Here is a 24,927-nt window from a genome sequence, read left to right as displayed (position 1 = left end):
TACAAATATTGATGTGGTCATACTTCAAAAATAGAAACAATGATTTTTTGAATTGTGGTTTATTCCTGGAGGAAGAAACACTTTCTTCAAAATTTTAAGGTTTATGTGTGATACAGATTAAGATTTTTCACTCTGTGCACAGGTTAATTTGAATCCATTCTTGGTCAAATTTTATTATTTGGTAATGGCTCTGGGAATAGTTGAACAGTAATAAAACCTCCCAGAGTATGATACAAAGCCAGCTAACTTTCTCCTAGGCCATGGACCTGTTGTTGTCACATAGTTAGAGCTCTAAAAGTCAGATTAATACCTACTTCCCTTGTTTACCTTCAGGTCCCTTTCTGCTTTCCTTGAGATGTATGTTATTGCCTCAATGTGGAATGAGTTATAAATTCAGGTTAGACTAAAACTTCCTGAAGTTAGTATTACAGCATACACAAGTGGACACAGGAAACCTGGAGAAGCCAAGCACAGCATGAGATGAGCATATGTTCCTTAGAATGCTGCAGGGGTTAAAATGAAATCACACATTTTAATGGTTCGTTATGTGCTTGAAATCTTGAACTTGGTGATCATAGTGATTATAGTTTTTAATGTAGTTTTGTCTAACTTGTCATTCCACAGATTTACATATAGAAAATTTCTGAAATACTTCTAATCCTACTCATGTGAAAACAAATGAAAGAAAAATGAGTAAAATAAATGATAACGGAATAAAATAGCACCTGCTTTGAAAGGGAGAGCTTGGAAATCTTTATTTACATTCTTTGTATTAAGGAATTATTCTTTTTGGCTGTTAACGGTAAATGCAGTGGTTACTATTTTTAACTTTGTTACATTTTTATTCCTAGGTGTGCCAAAGAATCTGCACATAAGGACTTCAAAAAGGCAGTTGGAGCTTTTTCTGTAACATATGATTCTGAAAACCACCAGCTTATTATTTTGGTAAGTACAAATGTTTTACTGTACCATTGGCAGTGGTTTGTTTCAAGAGTCCATGTGTAAAGCACTGTTGTGTTTATTAACAATGCAGTCAATCAACGACGTGACCACGAAGCGGGCCAACATGCTGATTGATATGCACTTTCGGAGTCTGCGCACCAAGTTATCCCTGATACTGAGAAATGAAGAAGCCAGCAAACAGCTGGAGGTATGTTGGTTGTCTTCCCTGAGGTAATTTGAGTGAAACAGATAATAAAAAAATCCCTGGTGTGTTATGTAGCTGGTGGGGCTTGCATTGAGGTGAAGGTAATGATGTATTGATAATAATCTAGGTGGTAAAAAAGGCAGATGGAAGTGTCATCCAACAAAAATGTTTACAGTTACAGGGCTCTTCTTTCAAAGACTCATTTTTATCAGCAGGATTTTGTGGGGGATTGAATACAGCTATGTAGATACACATACATGTGTATTTCTTTCATATTTTGAAGCATAAAATAGCCATCATTGCACAAATAATGCCACATATTTGGTAGCTTTAAAAATAGATGGGAGTGAATATGTCATGATCCTGATAAGACTAGAACTGGATCTAGCAAAATAATACAGTGAAAATGAGATGAAAGGGGTGAAAAATGATGTTGGTAGAATGTATGAAGGGATAGGTTTGTCTATAGATAAAATGTTAGGAAATAATCTTACAGCAGATACAGCTTCTGATACTCCTGTGACTGGAGAGTGGGTGTTGACTGGCAAGAAGCTTGAGTCATACTTGTCCATGGGTAAAAGAAAAAAAAAAAAGAAAAAGAGTAGGCAAGGAAATAAGGGGGTTTTTATACACCAGAATTAACATTTCTTCATGGTTTGTCTCCTATCTACAAATTAGAAAAAATATCAATATTTATGAAGACTTTTTAGATTCACTGTCAAGAACCAGAGGTACCACTTAAACTCCTGTAACTCAGTTTGACACAGGTGTATACCAGCAGTGTTTCTGCAGAGCCCGGTTTCATTCCCCCTTTCCCAGGGGTTACATCTGTTTGAAGTGGGATGTCATGTTCAGGCCTTGTGTGTCCAGTGGGCATACTCACTGTTACAAGAAGTTCTCACTTCTGTTGTTCCCTTTTCGTATCTTGATTTCTGTGTTTCAGAGCTGAAATCCAGTTTGTTTGGGTTTTGGTCTTTCTCAAGATGAAGGATGGACCAGTTTTTCCTCATTGGTGTTCCTTAATGAGCACCCCATTGTAGCTCTTCAGTAATCATTCTTTATCCTCCAGAACTGACAGTTGTGTGGGCAGTTTACCTCTTGAAGTGCAAAGTATTATTTTGGAGGTGGGAAGAACAACAGCCTCTTTGGAGCTAATTCTCTTAACATGCCCCCACAAATGCATGCACCAACAACTGTTGTCATTGATTCCTTTCCCAAACTAATCTTGGACTCTTCTTGTCATTGTAACGCTGAATCTTTTTGCTGCTGTGAAAGTCTCAAACTTGATTTGGTTCTCACTAGAAAACCATTGTTGAACTTCAGTTTCTACCTAAGTACTTAAATAAAGATTGTGAGGTAAATATATACAGTTAAAATTTGTGTGACCGGAGTTGGCTGGTATTTTTCGTTTTGGCATTTTTGTTTCTTGTAGTTAGAGTAAATATAAAATCAGTTTCATCCAAAGTTGAGAGGAAGAGCTTCAGATAATAAAAATCATACTCATGATTACTATTGAGACACTGACATACCAACAGACATATGTCCATCTGCAAAAAAAATATTTAGTGAACGCTTTGGGCTTTACTGCATTATTAATAGCAGCTCACTGTTTTCATCAAGTAAGCCTTTTTATGTATCTCATAGTCACTGAACTTTCAAAGTCTTTTCTTCTAGCAGTTTTACCTATTTTGTTTCCTGAGTCATTATCACTAGACCAGCTTCTTTTGTTCAGTGGAGTTTTTTTCTTCCTATTTTATGTACCTTCTTTTTTGAATATTAGCTTCTTGACTTGCATGGCTCTACTTCTCAAACATGGCTTTTAAAGCATCAAGTAAAATAACAGATTATTTTTTGTTTACATTCTTTCCCAGTGGGTATGATGTAGCTGTTTTGGGTGTCTTTCACATACTAAAAAGCCTGAAATGACAAGTGCTTTAAGTTCTGGTTGGTATTTTACTGGATCTAAGTGGAACTCCGTTCTGGCTGCTGTGTAGGTATTCATACATTATTTGCATAGATGTTTCTTAATGTATTGGAGGGAAGTAGAATACAGAATTTCTGATGTTTAAACAGAGCACACTTTGTCATAATTTGCAGAAAAGCTGATGATGTTTTAGTGCAGGCAGAAAATCTCTGGTTTGACTGTCAAAGCCAAGGTCCTCACTGATGATGTAGCGTCATCTTTTCCACATGTTGTAGATAGTTAATAATGGATCATTGTCTTGGTCATCTTGTTCTCTCCTCTTATTTGGCTGTCTATAAAAAATGTCAGCTAGTGAATCAGCATTTGGATTATCTGTTAGAAGTGGAAATGTGAGCAATTAAAAATAACTTTTGCTTTCCAAATTGTCTGTAATGTAGCTACTGAAGTACTTGATGGTGCTCTCAGAGTATCTGAAGTATTTCATAACACTTGGATACTTACACCATTATCTACTGTAACCAGCTCTTTGAAAAAGTGATTTAGCACAGGATATTTACCAACCACTTTAAGCAGGAGCAGTTCAGAAAACAGTACCAGTTTAGCTGGAACAGTATAGGGCTTGTTGTGGGCAATTCCTTGATGTTTTCTCAACATCTGTAGGGTCTCATTTTGCTGACATTAAACTACTAATTTGAAATGTGCTAATGTATGTCTTGACAGTAGTTACAGCTTCAATTCATTGCAGAAACATGGACAGGATTATATATCTTGGCTTTTATCTTGTTTCTTCCTTGCAAAACACTCCTTCCTTAATAGATTATCACAGTTGGAAATTCTCTATCTTCCCACAATGCATTAAACAATTGTTCCTTTCCTGTGTTCTGTTATGCTCACACTTGTGAGTGCTCAGTATGACCCTTCTGCCTGGGTAGATGTGTGATTCCTGGATGAAATTCTGAACATATTTGTTCTCTGAATTCAAACAGTTTTTATGTTGTCATGCATAGGCACAGATTCTTAATTTTTTTAAAGTGCTGTAGATATCCACAGCTGCTCTGCTTTATATATAATTGTGTCAGTCATTGAGTTATTACAGTTTCACCCACCTGTTGAAATTGGTGCAGTTTTTTTTTCTCAGAGATCATAAGGTTTGCTTTAATAATCACCACAGTTACTGTTTCACTACCTTATGAGTGCTGTCTTACCTAATAACACCTGATAGCTGTAGCTGTTAAAGGGTAATTCAGAATGGAGGTGTCAACACAGCTAGAGGCCAGCCTTATGTTAATATTTAAAACATTTCTGAAGGAGACTCCTTGGTGGTTTTGAAGCTAAAATAAGTGCAGTAAAGGGATTGAGTAAATAAAAAGTAGGCTAAGCACCTGATTGAAAAATAGACTTGAAATTTATGTTGATTTCTCTCTCCAGTGTGCTGAAGAGACAATCAAAATGAGCTGACATTAGATTTTTCTTCAGAGTTCTAGGCAACTTGCATCCCGGTTCCATGAACAGTTTGTAGTACGTGAAGACCTAATGGGTTTGGCCATTGGCACTCATGGTGCTAATATTCAGCAAGCCAGAAAAGTCCCTGGAGTGACTGCCATTGATCTTGATGAAGATACTTGTACATTCCATATTTATGGAGAGGTGAGCTCCCTTCTTTATCATTTCAGAAAATACCTGAAAGAAACAAGCAAACAAAAACCTTGGGGAAATGTGTCTTGTTTCTTACACTTCTTTATATTGTAGGATCAAGATGCGGTGAAAAAGGCAAGAAGTTACCTTGAATTTGCTGAAGATGTCATACAAGTCCCAAGGAATTTAGTAGGTAAGTCATTTCTGGAGGCTGTCTCTGTGATAGTAAGGAAAAATGCCTTCTGAGAACTGCACTGAGCTGGAAGCAATGTGCTGATGTTAAAGTACAAGGCAGAATAATTTCTGGATTGAGCCAGAGAATTATCTGCTTCCCCCAAACAAGTCCAGAGAGTAGTTCAGCTGTAGAAGAGATGAATTTGCAGTCTCAAATTTTCCTAGTATATTTTGAATAATTTCTTTGACTTGTATTTGGTTTTTTTCCCCTGTCCTTTTAGAGATGTTTAGAAGCAGCACTGTGAGATGAACTAGGTATCTGTGATGAAGAAAATTTAAAATACTTCCATTGCCAAACAATTAAAAAGGTCCTTAAAAACACATGCAGCCCTTGTATATGTGGAGAAGTCTTTTAATGACCTTTTGATGCTACAAAGCAAAATAAAAGTACATTATTTCATTCAGTAGATTAGAAAAGAGCAGAGAAGACACTTTATGGTAAAACGTAGCCCTGAAAGCAAATGCTTTAATAGGTTGTCAGGGAGTGTATGAAAGCTGGTGTTGAAGCAGTGTGAAATTCTGCAGCAGGGCAAGTCCTAAGGAATGTGGCAGCTCAGCTCTGGAATTGATTAAAAGCAGTTTTCTGTTCCTTATTTCCCCGATTTACTGGTGATAAGTGAAAATGATAAGCTGCCATAATTATTTTAATGTGAGGTCTTAAAGTTTGTTTCTCTTTAGAACTTAGCAATTATATTTTTTTGGCAGGTTTTCATTTCTACTCTTAATTCTTGACATGGATCCTTTAGAATATAACTTTTGCTGAACCCTACATTATGTCTGAAAATTCCTAGTAATTTGCTTTAAAAATGCAGAAGGCTTTTTTAGATAGATATATATATATACACCGATACTTTTTCATCTGAAGAAAATGCAAACAACCGCCTTTTTCTATTTAATTATATTTTTAAAAATTAAAACTGAAAAAAAATACAAACAAAGAAAAAACCCACCCAAGATGTTATTTATTTTTTAAAGACTGTATAGACATTTTTATTTGAAAATGTTTGTGGGTGTTCCCAAATCCTCACAAATGCTTTGATTGGAGTAACTGATGTAAGTTGTGCAAGTTTTGAGTGATTTATTTTTTAAATCATTACCAAGGCTTTTTTTACATTTATTAGTAAGGTGCTGTTCCATTTGCCAGTAATATATAATGAAATAAAGTACTCAGATGAAGTACTCAGAAGTAGCTTTTGACACTCAGAACAGCCTTTGTCATTGAGGAGGAACTTACTGGGCGTATTTTGTCATATTTTCTGCAAATACGTCAGAAAAATTGAAACACAAAGCTTTTCTTGAAAGCTGTGATTGAAGGATGTGTCCTCCCTCACCATGTCCCAGGCAGCTTGGTTTTCCTGCCAGTTTGTAGCATGTTGTTTTGCTGAGATGGGAGGGAGCTAAATTTTCATTTTCCTTGTCTCGTAGTAGAATGTCTGCTTCAGAAGATACATGTCTGCATTACTGGCATTGGAGTATAATTTATTTCCATTTTTTACCTTGGACTTTTTAGTGAATTATAAACTGCTGGCAAAAATGTCTGAAAACCTCAGTTTTAGAGAATTTTACATCTGCCTCAGACCGTATCTTTGGTAGTATTTGATCAACTAAGATTTTGTAAATGAACTAAGTTTTGCTTACACAAGAAGTAGTTCCAGCAGATGTTAAGGCACTGTAAAATTATTTTTGTTTGTTTTGATTGGATATTTTAAATGCAAACAGAAATCTTTGTAATTTTTGAAGTTATTTCAAACCTACCAAAGCAAAGCCAAATAAGCATTCAAGGCACTGAGTATTTCTGTGATCAATGTGTTTTGTAAGTTAACACCACAAGCTTTTGTGGACATTTTACTTTGTGGCTTGTTAGCTAAATCTTTGTTGTAGAGGATCAAGTTCTTGCCCTGGTACTTAAATAGTCTTGTCTAATTAGAGTACAGCAGTACTCTCAAGTTGAATGTTCTGTATGTTCTTTCTGTAGGAAAAGTAATAGGAAAAAATGGAAAATTGATTCAGGAGATAGTGGACAAATCCGGCGTTGTAAGAGTGAGAATTGAGGCTGAAAATGATAAAAATATTCCACAAGAAGAGGTATGTTTTCAGTTAATTTAATTTTTCTTTTTGTTGATTGGTTATGTTCTACCCAAGGATAAAATAAATTCTTCCTTTTATCTTTGTAGTGGTAAGATAAAGTGTTGATTAATGTGTTTTCTGATGGATTCTATCTTTTCTGTTAATGCTGAGGGACATTTTTATAAAAATTTGGCTTCTCTATTTTAGAAAAATGCTTTGTGAAATTTATTGGTGGTGCACCTTCTTAGAGATTTCGTGTTGTTCCTGTTGGAAGCAATGACATTTCCCAGCATGTGCTAGGCTGTAAATCCATATATATGAAACTTGCTGGTTTCATTCATTAGTCTTCTTTGAGTTTGATTTCTTAGCTTTTTACCTGGTTTAATTTTTCGTTAGAAGTTTGTTCTGTTGAAATGAAAAACTTGTGCTTTATCTTAAATCTCTGCTTTTAAAAAATACTACCTAGGTTCACAAGAGCCTGTAAATTATAACCTAAAGGAAAAACAAGCATGAGCACTGTGAAATCCCAGGTTTGCACAGGAAGGCTGTCAGCCTTGCAAAGGGCCTGAAGGAAGTCTCAAACATTGTCATTTGAGGCACTTCTGTGTGGGGCTGCATTGAGGGGCAAGGTTGTGGTATGCCAAAAATCTTACAGCATGAAGGTCTTGACATCTCAATGCAAAAAGACTTCCTGCAGTTTCAGGTGTGAAATGTGCTTAAAGAAAACTGAACTGCCTTTCATTTACCTCAAAATCCAAATATGTACCAGCTAAGAACCTTTGCACTTTGGATAAGCTATGAAATGTGGTTTCTTATGTTCTTGCTTAAGTAGTTATTTCCTCTGCTGTTTTATCACTGTAGGACTTAGTGGAAATCCACAATCCAATTTCCATCTTTCTATACAGAGTGGCTAAGCAATTAACTGAGGGTTTTTTTTACTATTCTACTAGTTTTACATCTGTCTAAAAAGGTAAATTGTCAATATTTAGACTTAAAGATTTCACTGGTCTGTCGTATTTAATTTCTAAAGAAAAATTCCTGCAGCATAAAATGGAATTAGTTTAATAAGCACGAGGGTGCTGCTATTGCTGCAGGCTAGAGAATCACAGAAGGGTAAAAGAGCCAGTACTCATGGCTGCAGGGACTATGTCTGGCTTTTTTTTTTTTTAATCTGACTTGAAAAAGCTGATTTGCTTACATTTTTCTGTCCAAAATGCAGCTTTTAAGGATTATCTTGAAAGGTTTTTTTACCTGTCAAGCTCTGCATTCATACTTCTGCTTTACCTGTTAATGAGATTTCTAACACTGGCATTGCTTGCACTGCTTCACATGTTAGTTGTGTCATGCCAGGTGCAATACAGAAACCTGAGATCAGACTTTAATAGGTAAGAGTTGGTACTTGTAAATTGAATGCAGCTTTATTTCAACTATAAAATCCAAATAATCTTTCCATATGTAAGTGTGGATATTGCAGCCCTTCTTCTTGTAGTAGAACAGTAGTTCAATTAAATTTTAATACAGCACTTGGTTCTTTTTATGTGACAGAGATGTTAGAATACTGCCCATTAGTTTAAAGTGCAGTTTTATACATCCCATTATATTATAACAGGCTATCTTCAGGCTTTTCATATTTTAAAATGAGATAGGTACTGTTTGTTACACTAATATATATTACTTTTATATCTGAATTTAGTATGCATGTAAAGTCTGCTCAGTTTCCCTCTCTGCAGCCAAGCTGAACATAGGTACTTTTGCTTTGAAGACAAAAATAAGGTTCAATAAATAAGCACTTTGCTGCTTTTGTATGGCTGAAATTGCTTGATATGGTTACCAGCTCATATTCTTAATAGCTGGCATTGTTATACCTTGAATCCACTGCCAGAAGCAACAGAAGCCGTTTCCTTAAATGCCCTCTTAAATCATTTGTCTTGTCATCGTTTAATAATTGATACTGTGAGCTAGTTAATGCCAGTTTAGTAGAAATTTCACTGCTCTTTATCAGGTTGTATAAAATATTTATGAAACTTAAAATACCCCAGATAATAAAACATTTCAGTCAACAATGCCTGTGGCTAAAGAATTTTTAATGCCTATGAAAGTCAGTGTTAATGTTGAGGTTCCTTAGCACTAGAGGACTGTGTATATATTATTTTTCCTGGTTACTTAATGTAGATGCGTAAGGTCTAATGTAAGTTCTCTGCCTGTAAAAGAAAGGGAGGGGGCAAGAAAACCAAACACAACCTTAAAAGGGGAGACAAATTATAGACTGGCCACTCCTGGGCAATCTCAGCATAGTGTGCTTTTAATTTTTAAGACATTAGTGTCTCAAATCATTTCACTTCTGCAACAAACCTTCCTATGGAATGCAGTTCTGTATAGGGTGTGTGCACAGTGAAAATTAAAGGCTTCTTTAGAGGTAATTATGAGATAGCAGAACAATATTTGAGATAATCAGCAGGTGTGCCAGGCTCTGGTCTGCAGTGGCATGGGCTTCAGCAGCTGAGTGTTGGAGATGCTCAGCTTAACCTCTGCAGTCCACAGTGAAGCTTCTGCCCAGGTGCTGCAGCTGCTGGAACAGTCAGGTTCACTCCTTTGGCCTTGGTGGGCTGCACTCACACCTCTGAAATGCTGCAGGGACCTGGCTGAGTGTCAGAGGTTTTGCTGTAGAAATTGTCTATTGGAATAATATCCCAATATTACTGGGTGGAATGTGCCTGGGCTCTTCTGGGCCTTGCTGCTTGGCCAGCGGCGGCAGCAGTGGTGTTTCACCTCAGAGACACCTTTGGCTGGCTGTATGTTGCAGCTAGGCACTTAGACAAGTCCAGACAAGCAGGAATTCAGATATTACCTCTGATGGAGAAGCTTTAGGTGAGGTGAAGATAAAAAGGAGACGGATTCTGCGGAGGGTTTAATCCAGAGTTTTATTCCAGGGTCACTGATCTCTGAATCTTCAGCTCCACAGAATCCCGACCACATGGTCTCAGCATCCTTTTAAGCTCCAGGGACAGGGGGAGGGAAGGGGTAGAAATGCCACCAACCAGGTAGGAGGGGGGAAGTCTCAGGGGACAATGACACCTAGACAGGCCAATTGTCCCCAGGGCTGAGAGGCATCTTGTGAACTTTGCCGATCAGACGATGGCCTTGCTGGCCTACTGAGATTGACGGACAGCTCTCAGCAGGAGGCAGGGAGAGGGGAAGGGAGAAGGTATTACCACACCTGGGAAAGGATCGGGACAGCTAAAACAGGGAACTGCATCACACTGCAACAATTGTCCTTCTGTTGCTAAGGTTTACTTTGTTTTCCACATCAGTGGAACCTTTTAGATAGGTTTTTTTTCACCTGCTTTGGCTGCCTAAGTTAATCTTTGGGTGTTTTGTCTCCCAGTGTCATAATTTCAGACTTCGAATTTCCAGATTTGTATTTTCCATGTATTTATTGAGTCACTTCATGTGCTTGAAGGGTAGAAGAACTGTAAGTTAGAAATCATCACCTGAAGTACTAACTCTTCCTTGAATATTTTTTGGCTTTTTTTTTTACAGCTGTATAGATCTTCAAGAAGGATCAGGTTTTGTTTTGTGACAGAATGTTAATTTGATTTACTTTTTTAAAAGATCAAAGGTAGACCAAAAGGAGCTGGTGTGAGAGAATGCATGCAGTCAGCAAAGGTGGTATTATTTTGAAGGGGGAAAACATAAAGTGTTCTAAATTGACTCTTTTTCACTTGTTCAGAAAAATAAATATTTACATTGTGATGCAAATGATCTAAATCTGCCTATTGAAAAAAGCTCTTTGCATAAAGGGAATTAGAGTATGTGGTGTAGTCAATACCAGAATTAAAATATACTGTTGTCTCACTTTTTCATTTTTGCTTATTCATGGTGTAAGAATTGTATTCAGGTTTTACAGTAGTTTGAATTGAATACCTAATTCAGCATTCAATACCTTATCAATAACCAAAGCCTATTGTTTCTGTGTTTTAGGGCATGGTACCATTTGTGTTTGTAGGAACCAAGGATAGCATCACTAATGCAACTGTTCTTCTGGATTATCATCTTAATTATTTAAAGGTGAGGATAATGATGCTGCTTTACCACTGATTTTTTCCATCAATACTTGGGATGTAACAGTGTGATGATGATTAACTGTTCAGGTCCTGAGATTGTTGACCAATTAGTATTATAACAGGTTCTCTGTCTGAAAATGAAATGTTTTTAAAAGAATAATTTGTCTAAAGAGTGGGATGACAACTTTTTTCAGGATGCAAATTATAGAAAAGTAAGAAAATTAAAAAATCTGTCAAAACGTGCTGCCAGCTTTATATATGAAAGAGTAGTCAGTCCTTCATGCAACTGCAGAGCAAACAGCCTTCCATGCAGAATCTTGTATAGAGTGGGCATTTGTTTTAATGCAAAAATGCTAAATGACTGTTTCTGTAATGAATTGACATTTCATACCTGAGCATGTTTTGTAGGCAACTCAGCTTTATATGTTTGCCTCTTGGCTCCATAACTTCCCCAGTAGTCTGTGATGAGTGGTCTGTTGTATAGGGAGCAAAAAATATCCCATGTTGTTGCTTATAGTTACTTTTGCCTGTGGTTGTGGCCAGGTGCCCAGTCTTCAATGGCAGGGCCAGATCTAACAGTAGGGACAGCTTTGAGTTCATTTAATTAAATAAAGTCTTGCATCTGTTTTGAAGCCTTCAGACCATTCATGATTTATGTCCAGTCAGTGCAGTAGCCATCAGTGCATCTTTTAGAATGCTAAAATTTCTATACATTGTTACACTTTTTAATAGAGGTAATCAAAGAAGTCAAGAGAAGAAACAACTTCTCCTATCAACTCAGTCACTTTACCTTTTAACCCTGCTTTTGTCAGTGTTTTGGAGCAGAGGTACAGCAGCTCTGCAGCTGTCACAAGGCAGAGGCAGAGAAGAACCAGATGAAAACTAATACTAAAAATCAAGTTCATCTCTTGCATGCTTGCTATGATTTGAAAAGATATTTCTGGTTTAAACTTTTTTGGCTGCCTAAAGTGCATACTTGCATGTGAGTCAGTACTTAAATGGGCACTGACATGGTAGTGGGAAGTGTTTGAATAGCTCAGCAATTTTGTTTTAAATTGATCAGTTCATCATGAACTATGGTCACTTTGTCTTAGTGCTCTTAAACCTTCCTGAACCAAAGGTCACAAGTAAGTGTTCATCAGTCTGTGATAACTACTGGATAGATTCTTACTTCTAAGGTTTTATCTTGGCCTTCTCATCCCATTAAACATAAAACCAGAAAATGTTGTTATCTTAGTGGCCTGTTGCCTTATGATTCAGAATAATGTCCTCCAGTTCACTGACAAGAAGTGGGACAGACGTGTTCCTCTAAGATTTTCATGTTTTTATGCCTCCAGGCAAAGATTATTAAGGAAACTTTTTGTAAAAGATACATAATAGTGCATCAACATCAAATGTACCGAATCGGCTCAGAGTCATGGATTTCTTTGTGTGTAAAAACAAGAAAGCAGACTTGGCTGGAATGACTGTAGTGAATTTTCAGGATCTTGAGAGGAAAGACTTAGACCAGGATTCACAGCCTGAGACTGCAGGAGGTCTGCAGGTGGACTTTGGCCTGTTCAGGGATCTGCTTGGAAGAATCTCATAGGATACATTCCTGGAAGGAAATCAAGTTTGGAAGAGCGGCTCTTAAAGCATCACCTTCTCTGAGCTCAAGAGTAGTCCATCTTGATATGCAGGTGTTCACACAAAAGTAACAGTAGGCCTGCAGGGATCAACAAGAAACCTGTGGCTAAATTAGTATAGAAAAAATGAGGATACAAGTAAAGTAAGGACAGGTGAATCAGATGGAGTATAAAACCACAGTTTGTGTGGGCAGGGATGAGTTTGGAAAGCTGAAGTCCATCAGGAGTTGAATATGGCAAGGTTTGTGAAGGGGAACAGGAAGAGCTTCTGCAGAGATATTGGCAGCAAAATGAATGCCAGAGAAAATACAGGCCTGCTGCTCGATGGAGGAGGAAACGTGCTCACAAACAGGAAGGATGAGGTGCTGAATGTCATCTTCGGTTTTGGTTTTTTTTATTTATAAGATTTGTCCTAAGGAACATCAACCACTGATACCAATGGGAGAGTCTGGAGCAAGAAGTCTTAGTCTTCCTAAAGGAAGGTTGAGTTAGGGAACATTTTAAGGGGGAGTGAAAAGCTATCCACCAAGTTACTGATGTGCATTCCTGAGTACCACAGCATCTTAGCAAAGTCCTGGCTGGGCTAGGTGACCTGCAGAGGATGCAGTGTCAGAATTAAACTTCTATCAATAGATTTCTCCCTAATTAAGAAAAAGAAAAGGGGATTGCCCTTTTCTCTGAATATGTGTTGCTGTATCTCTTTTACCCAGTTGTACATGGTGAGGGTGCTGCATGCTGATGCCTCTGTGCCTGAGTTACTTTTCTCTCTATGCTTTTATGCTTCCTCATGCTGTTCATTATCATTGTGGAGGGTTTAACAGCAGAGTGCCTTTTTATGGAACAATACTGTTACATCAGAATTGTAAATTACTTTTATGTTGTTATGTGCAGCAGTGTAAAGAGCTTGTGTCCTGATCTGAGTGCTTTTTCTTGATACAAACTTAAACTTATCAACTGTGCCACTGGAAAAGTTGTGTTGGTAGCACATGGATTTGAACATCTGAAAGTCTTTCTGTCAAACAAGTTATTCTCAAAGCTGAGTTGCTGTTTGAGTATTAAACAGATGATCAGTTGCAATATTTCAGTGATTTTTCTTTCTCAGACCTGCATGTGTGCACATGCAGATGGTTACATAGTGATGGTACATGACTTGCTGGGCTTGTGTTTGCACAGGAAGTGGACCAGCTGCGTTTGGAAAGATTGCAAATTGATGAGCAACTGCGACAGATCGGAGCCACTTCCAGGCCCCCCTCGAACCGCCCGGACAAGGACAAAGGGTACACGACCGACGACGGGCCCGGCCTCGGCCGCGGCAGCCGCCCCTACCGGAACCGCGGCCACAGCCGGCGTGGGCCAGGCTATGCTTCAGGTAGGTGCCTCCAGGGACACCTGCACTTCTCAAGGAGGCCTCCTGGTCTTAAGACTTCTTGGAAAAGACTGGACTTAGAGCTGTTTAAAATGCAGTTACTGTTGAGTGTTAATATTTGAAGATGATATTGAGCTTTATGCTGTAAGAAAGTACTTCCAAGTGTAGTGCTTTCCTGTAATCTACGCTGATTTCCATGCAGTTCCTGCTTCTTACAGCATGCTTCTGTCTTCTACATTATGGAGCATATCTAGTTATTCCCTAACTCCTTAGGGCAAGGATTGTTATTTTATCTATATTTTGAACAATTCCTGACAATGAAGTCTCAGTTTTCATTTAAGCCTGTGTGAGTCTATCCTAATATAAATATTTATAGGTGAAAATACGGTGGAGCTCAATTTACAGGAAAGCTATTTTCTTCATATTAAATTTAACTTTTATGTTTTTAATAGAAGACCATAGTCACCAAAACAATGTGTTACTCTTTGAAACCTTAGATAATTCATTAATGAATAGTTTTCCAGATTGTGCTTCTTCAGAGCAGTCTATTACTTTGTTATCCATAATGTAGGTCAGATGGTGTTTGTCCTGACTGAAAGGCCTGTAGTGTGAGCTTTGTAAGAAAATCTTAGCTTACATTCTGCATAATACAAAATTAATGTTTTTAGAAGATGTAAACTCACCTTGCTAATAATGTGGGTTATGGGAGGAAAAAATGGGGAAAGAACCAGCTTTTGTCAATAAAGGTGATCTGTTAATTGGAAAAATCGCAATGGCCATTTATTTGATTTGATACATTTCTAGCATTTTGACTTTGTTCTCTGCTTTTTTAGTCTGTTTACAGGCTGTTTCTTGATGGAATTTTTTTCTTTTCATAGATGAATTGCAGTGGTGAGAGGAGACAGGACAGGTTATATTCACAACTTCCAGTTGTAGAAATACGAAGGAGTCTAGTCTATTAAACTTATGTTTTATTAGACTTTTATTACATTTTGTAGTATATTCAGTAATCTATTGATATACTGATAACAGCAATTTTAAGCATGTGGCACACTTAATTATTTAGCCTTAAACAACAACTAATTTTTATTAGTTTGTCTTGAATTTTGAAGTAATATATATTATGTACCTTTCTGTATTATGTATGTTACAGAGCAAAAACATCCCAAAACTGTCTATTAACAAAAAAAGAAAGAAAAAATATAAATATATACATTTTGCATTCTACTATAGTAATTTCATGCTAAGCTACACTGGCGTGTTTGGATTTTTTTCATCCTCTTGATAGGAACTAATTCTGAAGCATCAAATGCTTCTGAAACAGAGTCTGATCACAGAGACGAGCTGAGCGATTGGTCGGCGGCCCCGGCAGAGGAGGAGCGGGACAATTACCTGCGCAGGGGGGACGGGCGGAGGCGCGGCGGCGGCGCCCGAGGCCAGGGCGGGCGGGGCCGCGGAGGATTCAAAGGTAAACCAGACTCCCTTTGGAAACGGCTGTCAGTGAGGGAATCCTAAAGCAAACTCCCTTCTGCCCGCTGCTCCTTTCCTCGTCTGCTCCAACTCCCCACCTGGTGGCCTCTCCTGACTTCTCTTGTCAGTCTTTTAAATGGAGTATTTTGTTTCAAATATGTTGAGCATTGAGCAGAGGGGTAAAATTCTTTTTGACCTGCTTTATTTTTGCGGGAGCTTTCACTATCATTTTTTTCCTAAAATGGGTCTTGGCTCGAGTTTGTCCATCACAGATGGACATCAAGGAATCAAATTCTAGTTTGTCAGTAGATACAGAAAAATGTTCTAAAATCTGTATTACTCATTCAGCTGTCTGTATTCACATCTTCTTGTATTTGATTTTCATGGAACAGGATAACATTGTAATTTATGTGTTCAATGGAAAGGACCAGGCAAAAGTAAGATGGGATAACTTTAAAAAGTTAAATATATATACAAGACCATATGATGTTCCATTAGATTTATTGGTTAAAATACTTTATTCTGCAACTCTGCTTATTTCTTGAATTTTTTTTTTCAACATATGGGTGCTGCATAATAAGATGATAATGTATAATTTAGGAAGCTTACATTGAAAAATGTGAAGGTATTAAACACTATTGATTGTGTACCTCTCTTCTGTGGTTAATAATTTTGAGAAATGTTTTTTTTCCAGTCACTAGTCATTGTTTTTTTAACTATGGTGGCTTTAAACAATGAGGTTTTGTCTGCCTTATCACCTGAGAACATTTTCTTTAGTGATTCCTGGCCCATAGTTTAAGAGCTGTTGTTAAATGTTAGTCATAATACTTGTTCATGAGCCAGAAAATTCTGAATTGCCTACTGTGCTTGTGTAAAATTTAAGTGGCAGAAGATGATGTCTTTGTTGAACAACTTGGTGGATTAATTCTCCTTCCAGGCAATGATGAACAGTCGCGAACAGACAACCGTCAGCGTAACTCAAGAGAGGCAAAAGGGAGGACAGCGGACGGGTCTCTTGAGGTAACTCTGCTCATGTGGGAAGTCTGTAAGCTAAAATTGCATTGTGTCCTATACTAACAGTAGAGTCTTCAGCTGTGAGTGACACTGTAGCCTTGTGATTCCATATTCTTTGACTCCCTAATCACATCTACAAAAGTTATGTTACCAACTGACACAGATGCTCAGGACTCTAAATATATCAAGCTGTGTAAAGATCCAATTTTTAATGCTGTTTACCTCTGGTGAAAAACTGATGACAAGTCCCAAAGATTTACTAACCAGCTTGATTTCAGTCTCTGTTCTTACTAGCGCTTTGGTTTTAGCTTTTATTTCTTGCTGTGCTGTGTTGTGTGTTGTTGTCTATCTTCTATGTACCTGAGGGAAGAAAATCTTTAACACTATATAAAGAGAGTGTGTTGTAGCCAGAATCCTCAGAGTAAGAAAGTTTCTGAAGTTTAATCTACCTTCGCTATTAAATGAAACATTTGTAATTGAAGGCTATTCAGTCTAGAAAGTAAGTTTAAAATTCACATCAAGAAACTTTTTAAGTAAGAGGTTTGAAATAGCTTGTAACCTTAAATATTTTTAAGCTTTTTATGAAGATATTTCTACATTTTTTCAAATGCTTTGTTTCATGAAGTTATCAAGTTGATACCTTATGTATATATTTTAAATTTCCCCGCATGGAAACTGTCCTTGCTGTAAGTGGTAGCTTGCAAACCTTCCACCATCTCTTACTGCATAGGAGGAGTTAAGCTGGGAGGAAGAAACACTGAGCAGCTGCAAGCTGCTGCCTCTGGGTGGTGGTACCAGCAGTCAGGGTTCCAGTGGGACATGAAGGTGACTCTTGGCTAGTTTTTTAAAAACCTGGTTAAGAAAGGGACAAAACAGAATAAGTGACCAGATGCTTAGTTTTTGAAATGGAAGTGCTGAACTTAAAGGTGTAGTAATTGAATAGGCATGTGAAATGCAAGTAATTAACTTGGCAGAACAAAAAATAAATAATGGCCATGTGAGTTTTATAATTAAATAGTAATTACCTTACCAAGTTTGAAGGAGGCAGTGAGGAAATGTGGTGCTGAAAAAATACATAAGGCACTTAAATTATGGGGGGTTTTGTCTGTTGCTCCAAGATTTGGATGCAGTGACATGTTATAAGAAAATAAGGACTTGCATGTTGTTCAGATCTGGCTGAGCAAGTTGCAAAAATCATGTTACATGTAAAGGAATAAGCATTTGCCTCCTTTGCAAGCATAAAAATATGCTTTCAACATGCTCTCTTGAATTTTTTTATGACCACTTAAAAAGGCTGCAGAAGTTTTTTGGGTGTATTAAATGGATTTTTTTTTTCAGATTCAAAAAAGGTATGAGTAGATTCTGAGATTCAGGATGTTGCCATGGAATGACGCTATGTCATTTGGGGGCTTTTTGCGTATAAAGAGTAGGAAGTTGAATTACTAGAAGTTGAAATAATGTTTCAGAGATCCATCTGATACTAATTCAACTCTTTTGTGCACAAACAAACTGGAAATTTTTCTCTTAGCTGCAAAGGCTAGGTAGATGGCAGAGGATTTTTTGGCTCACAGGTATGTGGCATTTTTTGAACAGAGAAGAATTTTCACCCTCCCCTGCAGCTGGATACATTTAACAAAGCCATGAGGGGCTGGCACTATTTGCTGCTCCGAGAGCACCCACGGGTGGAGGAAAGGAGGAGAATGCTTTGTATAACTGTGAATTGTTCCAGATCAGAATTGACTGCAATAATGAAAGGAGTGTCCACACTAAAACCTTACAGAATACCTCGAGTGAAGGCAGCCGGCTGCGCACGGGCAAGGAGCGGAACCCCAAGAAGGAGAAGACGGACAGCGCGGACGCTCAGCAGCCGCTGGTCAACGGAGTCCCCTAAACTGCATAACTCTGAAGTCATACTTCCTATACTGTTTCAGTAATTCCTATTCCATGTTAGAGAAACTTGTTAGGCCAAAGACAAAATAGTAGGCAAGATGGCGCAGGGCATGAAATGAACATATGTTCTCTGTTAGCCTTTTTTAACATCAACAGTATGCAGTTGTTTTCAGAATAAGAAGTTATTCAAATATTTGCATAAAAATACCTGAACTTCTGAAAATCGCTTCCAAGTACATATTGCAGTTCAAAAGATGAAAGATTCTTTTTTGTTTGTTTTAAAAATACTGAGCTGTGCATTGGTAAACTTTCTGTTCAGTTGTACCATTTTAACACATCGGGTCAAATTCACTGCTCAATTTCAATTTTCAGAATAAATAGTGTTTGCAGTAATCAAATTGGCTTCTGTTTTCAATCTAACTTACCAGTTCTTCATGAAATGCTATGTCGTTTTATGTCCTGTGTCAGTTCACATTCTGGTCCACCTTTTTCAATATTTTGGTGGACCCTGAAATCTGTGTGATGTAACAATTGTCATTTTCATTAGCAAAAAAGTTGTATGATCTGTGCCTTTTTTATATCTTGGCAGGTAGGAATATTATATTTGGATGCAGAAATCAGGGAAGATGAGTTGGTAACACTAAATGTAAAATATATGTAGCAATCCTTGTCAGACGTTAGTACTTTATAGACAAGTGCATGCTTTCCATAATTTTTCCTTACATAAACATTCAGTTAGGCAGTTATAAGAATAGGAAATTTATTTTGCACTGAAGATTTGGCAAATAGTGTTATTGAAAAAGGGGTGTAATTTTTTTCTTTGTAGGCAGTACAGGAGCTTTTTTTTAAAAAAAAAACCTAAAAAAAAAATCTTTCCATTGTGGAAAACTAAAAAATTCATTGTTACTGAGGGAACAAGTGTAACATGTTCACAAGCTAGTAATGGGTGCCTGCTGTTTGGCCAGATGACCAGCCTAAAGCATTGATGGTTTTCATCCTCCCAAAATTTTTGAATTGCTGTTTTTAATTTGGGGGCTATTTCAGGAGAGGTAAGAAGAAAGTCACCACATGTTATGCCCTGGCAACTACAGATACAGTAGTTGAAATATTGAAGGTAAAATAAAAGTTCTTCATATTTTGAGCTGCAGGGTCCTAATTACCAGCCAATATGAAGGTGTCACAGAATTTGATGCAAAGTACAGCTGTACACCAGGGAAGGGTGGGAAGTGGTGGGAGGAGCTGTGCTTTCTTTCATTTCTGATCACATGTTAAACTTACTGGGCACAACTGCATAAGGACCTTCATTTTAGTCCATTTTTGTTCAGATTTCTCCAGAAGGAGAGCCACTGTTTATGTACAGAATTGTACAAACTTGACCTTGCCTCTGATGTATTTTGTGAGTTTTGTTTCTTTGCTTTCTTCATTCTTTTTTTTCCTTGCATACAGGTGAGCATACTAAAACTGGCAACGAACTGCACATGATTTAACAAATATAAAAATGTCTTAAAAAGTATTGCCAAACATTAATGTTGATTTCTAGTTATTTATTTTGGGAATGTATAGTATTTGAAAACAGAAATTGGTACCTTGCACACATCATCTGTAAGCTGTTTGGTTTAAAATACTGTAGATAATTAACCAAGGTAGACTGACCTTGTAATGTAACTGCTCTTGGGCAATATTCTCTGTACATATTAGCTACAACAGATTGGATTTTATGTTGACATTTGTTTGGTTATAGTGCAATATATTTTGTATGCAAGCAGTTTCAATAAAGTTTGATCTTCCTCTGCTAACTGATGTTGATGCAATCCTTATGAATGATTGCTTTAAAAAATCTCAACTGACAGAAAGTAGGAAGTATTTCTTTGTTTAGACTTTAACTGTAGCCATTGTTTATTTACACATTTTAGAAAAGTCTCAGATATTACCAGATCTCAAAAATACAGCACAAAATGCTCAAGAAGACACAATCTCCTCATGGAATGGTACAGTACCTGTTGAGTGGTCACACTTCATGCACTCATTTCTCACATTCAGTGGTTGAGTTCACTAAGGTGCTAACCCAGGTAAATGTGAAATTCCTAAACCAGAGTCTGACTAATTGGCTGCATTCCATTTCCACGTGGGTTTTGGGGTTATGACCTTTTTCAGTATTTGTATACTTCACATATATCCCTTTCAGTTCATATTCCAGTGATTTTAGATGTTATTAAATTTCAACAAATTAACCTGTGAATCTAAATGTACACTTTTATTTTGAAAAGTCATGTTGTTACAAAACTTGAAAGTGCAACAAATGTCTGATGCTTGAGTTCAGGTCCATCCTATTGGTAACTATTATAAAGTACGGTCTAATGAATTAAAATTATTTTTAAAATAAAGTTCTTTGAAAGAGTGAGAGATATTTGTGAATCATGCCAAAGTCTGAATTCAGGAAGGTTGAGCTCAAAGCCTATGAATTAACAAATGCTGAAAAAAATAGAAAGTTTGTGTTTCTGTTGTTTACTGAATGCATTTTTGTTAATGATGGGTGGGGAGTTAAGATATTCAGAGTTGTTATTAAAACTTTGTCAAGGAAAAAAATCTCTCTATTCAGCTTTTTTTTAAGCAGATAAAAATCTCTTTATGAGCACTCATGAGTTCAAGAAGATACTAGGTTTAGTTTCATGAATACAGGAGTTATTTGAATCAGTTACTGAGGAGCTTTTTCAGCCCTTCTTTGTCCCTAATATCAAATATTGTGTACCATGTCCAGGAAGGACATTGAGTGCTCTGAGTATGGGACTGAGTGTAGACCTTACTTCTTCCTACAAGCACTTACTTACTGTGAAAGGCAGCTTATTTTCCTGAACTTGCAGTATGTTTCCCTGCAAAACCCTTCAATATTGAACATTAAAAGGAAAAAATTTAGTTTCCAGTGAGTATTCCTCAGTCATTTCAGGAGTCCTGCTGTTCAGTTTGCTAAGTTCTCTGCTAATCTGCAAGAGAAGATGGGTGTTACATACTTTTATCCTATGTATTGTTAAAGGTTTTTTCTGTTCCCAGAAGCAGCAAGACTTACAGTGGAATACCTGTGTTAAGGGGTGGGAGAGATGTGTTGCTGGTTCTGGTGGCTACTTAAAAGAATTTTTTAAAAAGTGATGAGGCTGAGCTTGTTGTTTCCACAGTAGTGTGTACTAAGCTTGTTCATCATTCACTTGAACTTAACAGATTTTCATCCTAAAAGATACCAGTCACAGTCTTCTCCAGACATTCACACCCATGAAATTGGGTGACTAGGGGTGTTTGCACAGTTAAGATATTAAGGTAGCTTAATGTATGTTAGGAAAAGTGAGGTTAGACCTCCTGAGCTTCGTGTTCTGAGTAGATACCACTTGGATCACAAGGTTCTCCTTGCCAGAGGTTCATTAGACTTAAGCACAATGTGAGTTTCTCATATTTTTATGCTGTGATTTACAGAAACAGCTGTAAGCAACTCTGGCAGTGTGAGTCTTTGATAGAGGACTGTGGATCTTTTGCCTGCATGGGGGAAGAATCTGGTTTTCTACAAATTTTTTAAAATGCATCGCATATCTGTCACTTGTGCTTTCACAGTTACAAAGGTCATTCATCTCAAATAGTTTGATAGAAATAATTGCTGTTAAACCCAGATGAGTCAGTTTGCCATGATTATTCTTTTTTTACATTGTTTAAAAATTACTTTACAATAGACTTTAAAGCAGTATTTTTTGTGTGCTTTGAGTACTGTATAGAATTGGATTATAAGAAAGAGCAACAATCATAGGTAATTTTGTGTATCGACTGAAAATTCAGTAGGAAAAAATGTTTACAGTTTTGCACTGCATTTAGGAAACTGGTTTCCAATAAAATCAGTTAATTTAAAGCAAAAAATGATCACATGGATGTAGAGTGTAAATGCAAAGAACTTGAGTGTTGAAGAGATGTTAGGACAAACATTAAGGCATGGTCTGGGGTTTGGATGTGCTTTTTTGCCTGGTGCACTCAGGCTGAGCCTAGGATGTAGACTACAACTGCAGCAAGGGAAATCAACACTCCTAAATGTAGTTAAATCAATTCAGTCTTCTGTTTAAAAGGGGGGCGGGAGGGGGCAATTTTCTGTGATTCTTAGCAGTCTGAAAAGTCCCATGTCAGAAATGCATCACACTGTCTGGAGTGTTCCGCGAGGTAAATCAGCATGGAAAATCTCACATTTAGATCATATGCTTCAGAAAAGGAAGGCTTGGGGTTTAGACATTTCCAGGTATCTCTTTACTGGAGCTGCTGAGAGTGGCTGAGTCTAGTCTGGGTGCAGAGTGAAACAATGAAACTGAGGATACTGTGTATTTTGCTTATTTTAGCAAGCTAGTGCTGCATACAAATGAGGTTAAAGAGAGCCACCCTTTAAACTCATTATGCAATTAGCTGAAATGAGGGGAAAAACCCATGTGAATATGTAAGTTTTTTCAGGCTCACTTGTCAGTTCAGATGGCTGTTGTAGCAAACTGCAACTGCTTTAGGCAGCTCATCTGTTAAGGGAACTGCTGATTTGATGACATCTGCATTTACTTTAGGGCTTCTGTATATTTTAAAAACACTGCTCCCAGTCTCTTCAGAGCCTTTCCTTAATAAAAGGAAGTGGTAGAATCCTAGAATGTTCTTGTTTGGAAGGGACCTTAAAGATCATCAAGTTCCATCTGCCTTGGGCAGGAACACCTTCCTGTAGACCAAGTTGCCCAGAGCTCCATCCAGCCTGGCCTGGAATGCCTCCAGGCATAAGGCATCTACAGCTTCTCTGGGCAACCTGTGCCAGGGCCTCACCACCTTCATGGTGAAAAACTTCAACTTTATATCTAGTCTCATTGGAACATCTTTTTGTTTAAAATTGTTGCTCTTTGTACTATTGCACAGGCCCTGCTAAAAAAAGGTTTCCCCATCTTTCCTGTGTAGCCCATTTAGGCACTGAGAGGCGCCCTGATGTGTCCCCAGAGCCTTCTCCAGGCTGAAGCGCCCCAGCTCTCTCAGCTTGTCTTCAGAGCAGAGCTGTTCCATGCCTCTGGTCACCTTCATGACCCTCTGAACAAGCTTGAAAAGGTCCATGTCCTTCATGTGGGGGGAACTTGTGGTTTAACTCCAGCCAGCAACACCCGGTAGCTGCTCACTCGCTCGCTCACTCCTTGCTCTCTTCGCCCTCCACCCTCCCAGTGGGGATGGGAATCAGAGGAAACAAAAACGCAAAAATCATGGGTTGATACAAGAATAGTTTAATAATTGAAAGATAATAGAACACAGTTACAATAATTGTGATGAAAAGGAGTGAGAGAGATGAAATCCAAGAGGAGCAAGAGCTGCACAATACAATTGCTCAATACACTGACCAATGCCCAGTTTGGTGTCCCTCTGCCAGCTCCTGCAGTTTGTATACTGAGTGTGATGTGCCATGGTGTGGAATATCCCTTTGGCCAGCCCAAGGCAGCCATCCTGGCCATGCTCCCTCCTGGTTTCTGGTGCACCTGCCCCCTGCCAGAGCAGGGGAACCTAAAGTCCTTGACTGAGAGCAAGAACTGCTTAGCAACAACATCAGAGTGTTATCAGCATTAGTCTCATCCTAAATCCAAGGCACAGCACTGTGCCAGCTACAAAGAAAAATTTAACTCTATCACAGCTGGAATCAGGCCAGATCTTCAGAGCTGGTTGCAGTACACCAGGTGGGGTCTCAAGAGAGTGGAGTAGAGGGGCAGAATCATCTCCCTTGACCTGCTGGCCATGTTCCCTTTGATGCAGCCCAGGATATGATTGGCTTTCCAAGTCTAAGATGTGTGTCAGATTTGTGCTTCAAATGTGCAAATATTTGGTGAAGTAATACCTAATTAATTCACCTTTCAGGGGTTTGTGAGAAACTCTAATTTAAGCATTCTGACTGAACTTTTTGATTTGAGGTTTTTTTTGATCTCTTACCTTTTACCTGGTCTGCTCAATTAGGTGATGTTTCTGTGTTGTGACTGATAAGAGTATGAACTTTTTTTTAACTTGGTGAGTTAGATGACTTGAGAGGGTTTCCAACAGTCTCAGCAGGGGCCAATTTCACCCAAAGAGCTTTTTCTGGCCCCTCTGTTGCTCCATCCTGTTCCGTGCACCTGAACTCAGGGTGGTAACTGTGACGTGCTTTGGTTCCACGGTTGTCAGGGCCAGTCTGTGGTTGCTGCACCCTGGGGAGCTGCTCATGCCCTGCTCAAGCAGGGCTGGAGGAGACAGCAAAAGAAGTAAGTAATGGCAAGAAAAAGAATTTTATCTTATTTTCCTTCTCCCTCGTTTTCCCCGTTTGTCATGAATGGTATTAAATTTCAATAAGTCTCTTGCAAAACATGATTCCTGTCCTCTTAGGAAATAATTTCACATTACCAAAGTAGTTTCTCCATGGGATAGAACATGTTTGTATATTCCTCTATAGCACAGGCACTTCCAAGGGCAGGGAACTTTCCTCACTGAGC

General features: G+C 38.0%; 1 protein-coding gene across 3 annotated transcripts in view; it reads left to right on the top strand.

Moving 5' to 3' along the window:
* The window catches only part of FMR1 (FMRP translational regulator 1), a 33,389-nt gene extending 11,059 nt beyond the window's left edge, over window positions 1-22,330 (top strand). Inside the window, exons 6-15 of one of the 3 annotated variants that reach the window (XM_030967384.1) lie at window positions 852-945; window positions 1,034-1,150; window positions 4,548-4,718; window positions 4,821-4,899; window positions 6,916-7,025; window positions 10,989-11,075; window positions 13,870-14,065; window positions 15,387-15,530; window positions 16,470-16,552; window positions 18,276-22,330. In XM_030967384.1, coding sequence (XP_030823244.1) covers window positions 852-945; window positions 1,034-1,150; window positions 4,548-4,718; window positions 4,821-4,899; window positions 6,916-7,025; window positions 10,989-11,075; window positions 13,870-14,065; window positions 15,387-15,530; window positions 16,470-16,552; window positions 18,276-18,437 — 1,243 coding nt within the window. In that variant the 3' untranslated portion in view covers window positions 18,438-22,330. Of the gene's footprint in view, window positions 1-851; window positions 946-1,033; window positions 1,151-4,547; window positions 4,719-4,820; window positions 4,900-6,915; window positions 7,026-10,988; window positions 11,076-13,869; window positions 14,066-15,350; window positions 15,531-16,469; window positions 16,553-18,275 lie in introns of all 3 variants that reach the window. The other 2 variants (XM_030967383.1, XM_030967385.1) reach the window with 2 other exon arrangements.
* Window positions 22,331-24,927: the final 2,597 nt, after the last annotated feature.

This window comes from Camarhynchus parvulus, chromosome 4A (assembly GCF_901933205.1).
Source record: "Camarhynchus parvulus chromosome 4A, STF_HiC, whole genome shotgun sequence".
Lineage (NCBI taxonomy): Eukaryota > Metazoa > Chordata > Aves > Passeriformes > Thraupidae > Camarhynchus > Camarhynchus parvulus.
This window is presented reverse-complemented; position numbering and strand designations above follow the sequence as displayed.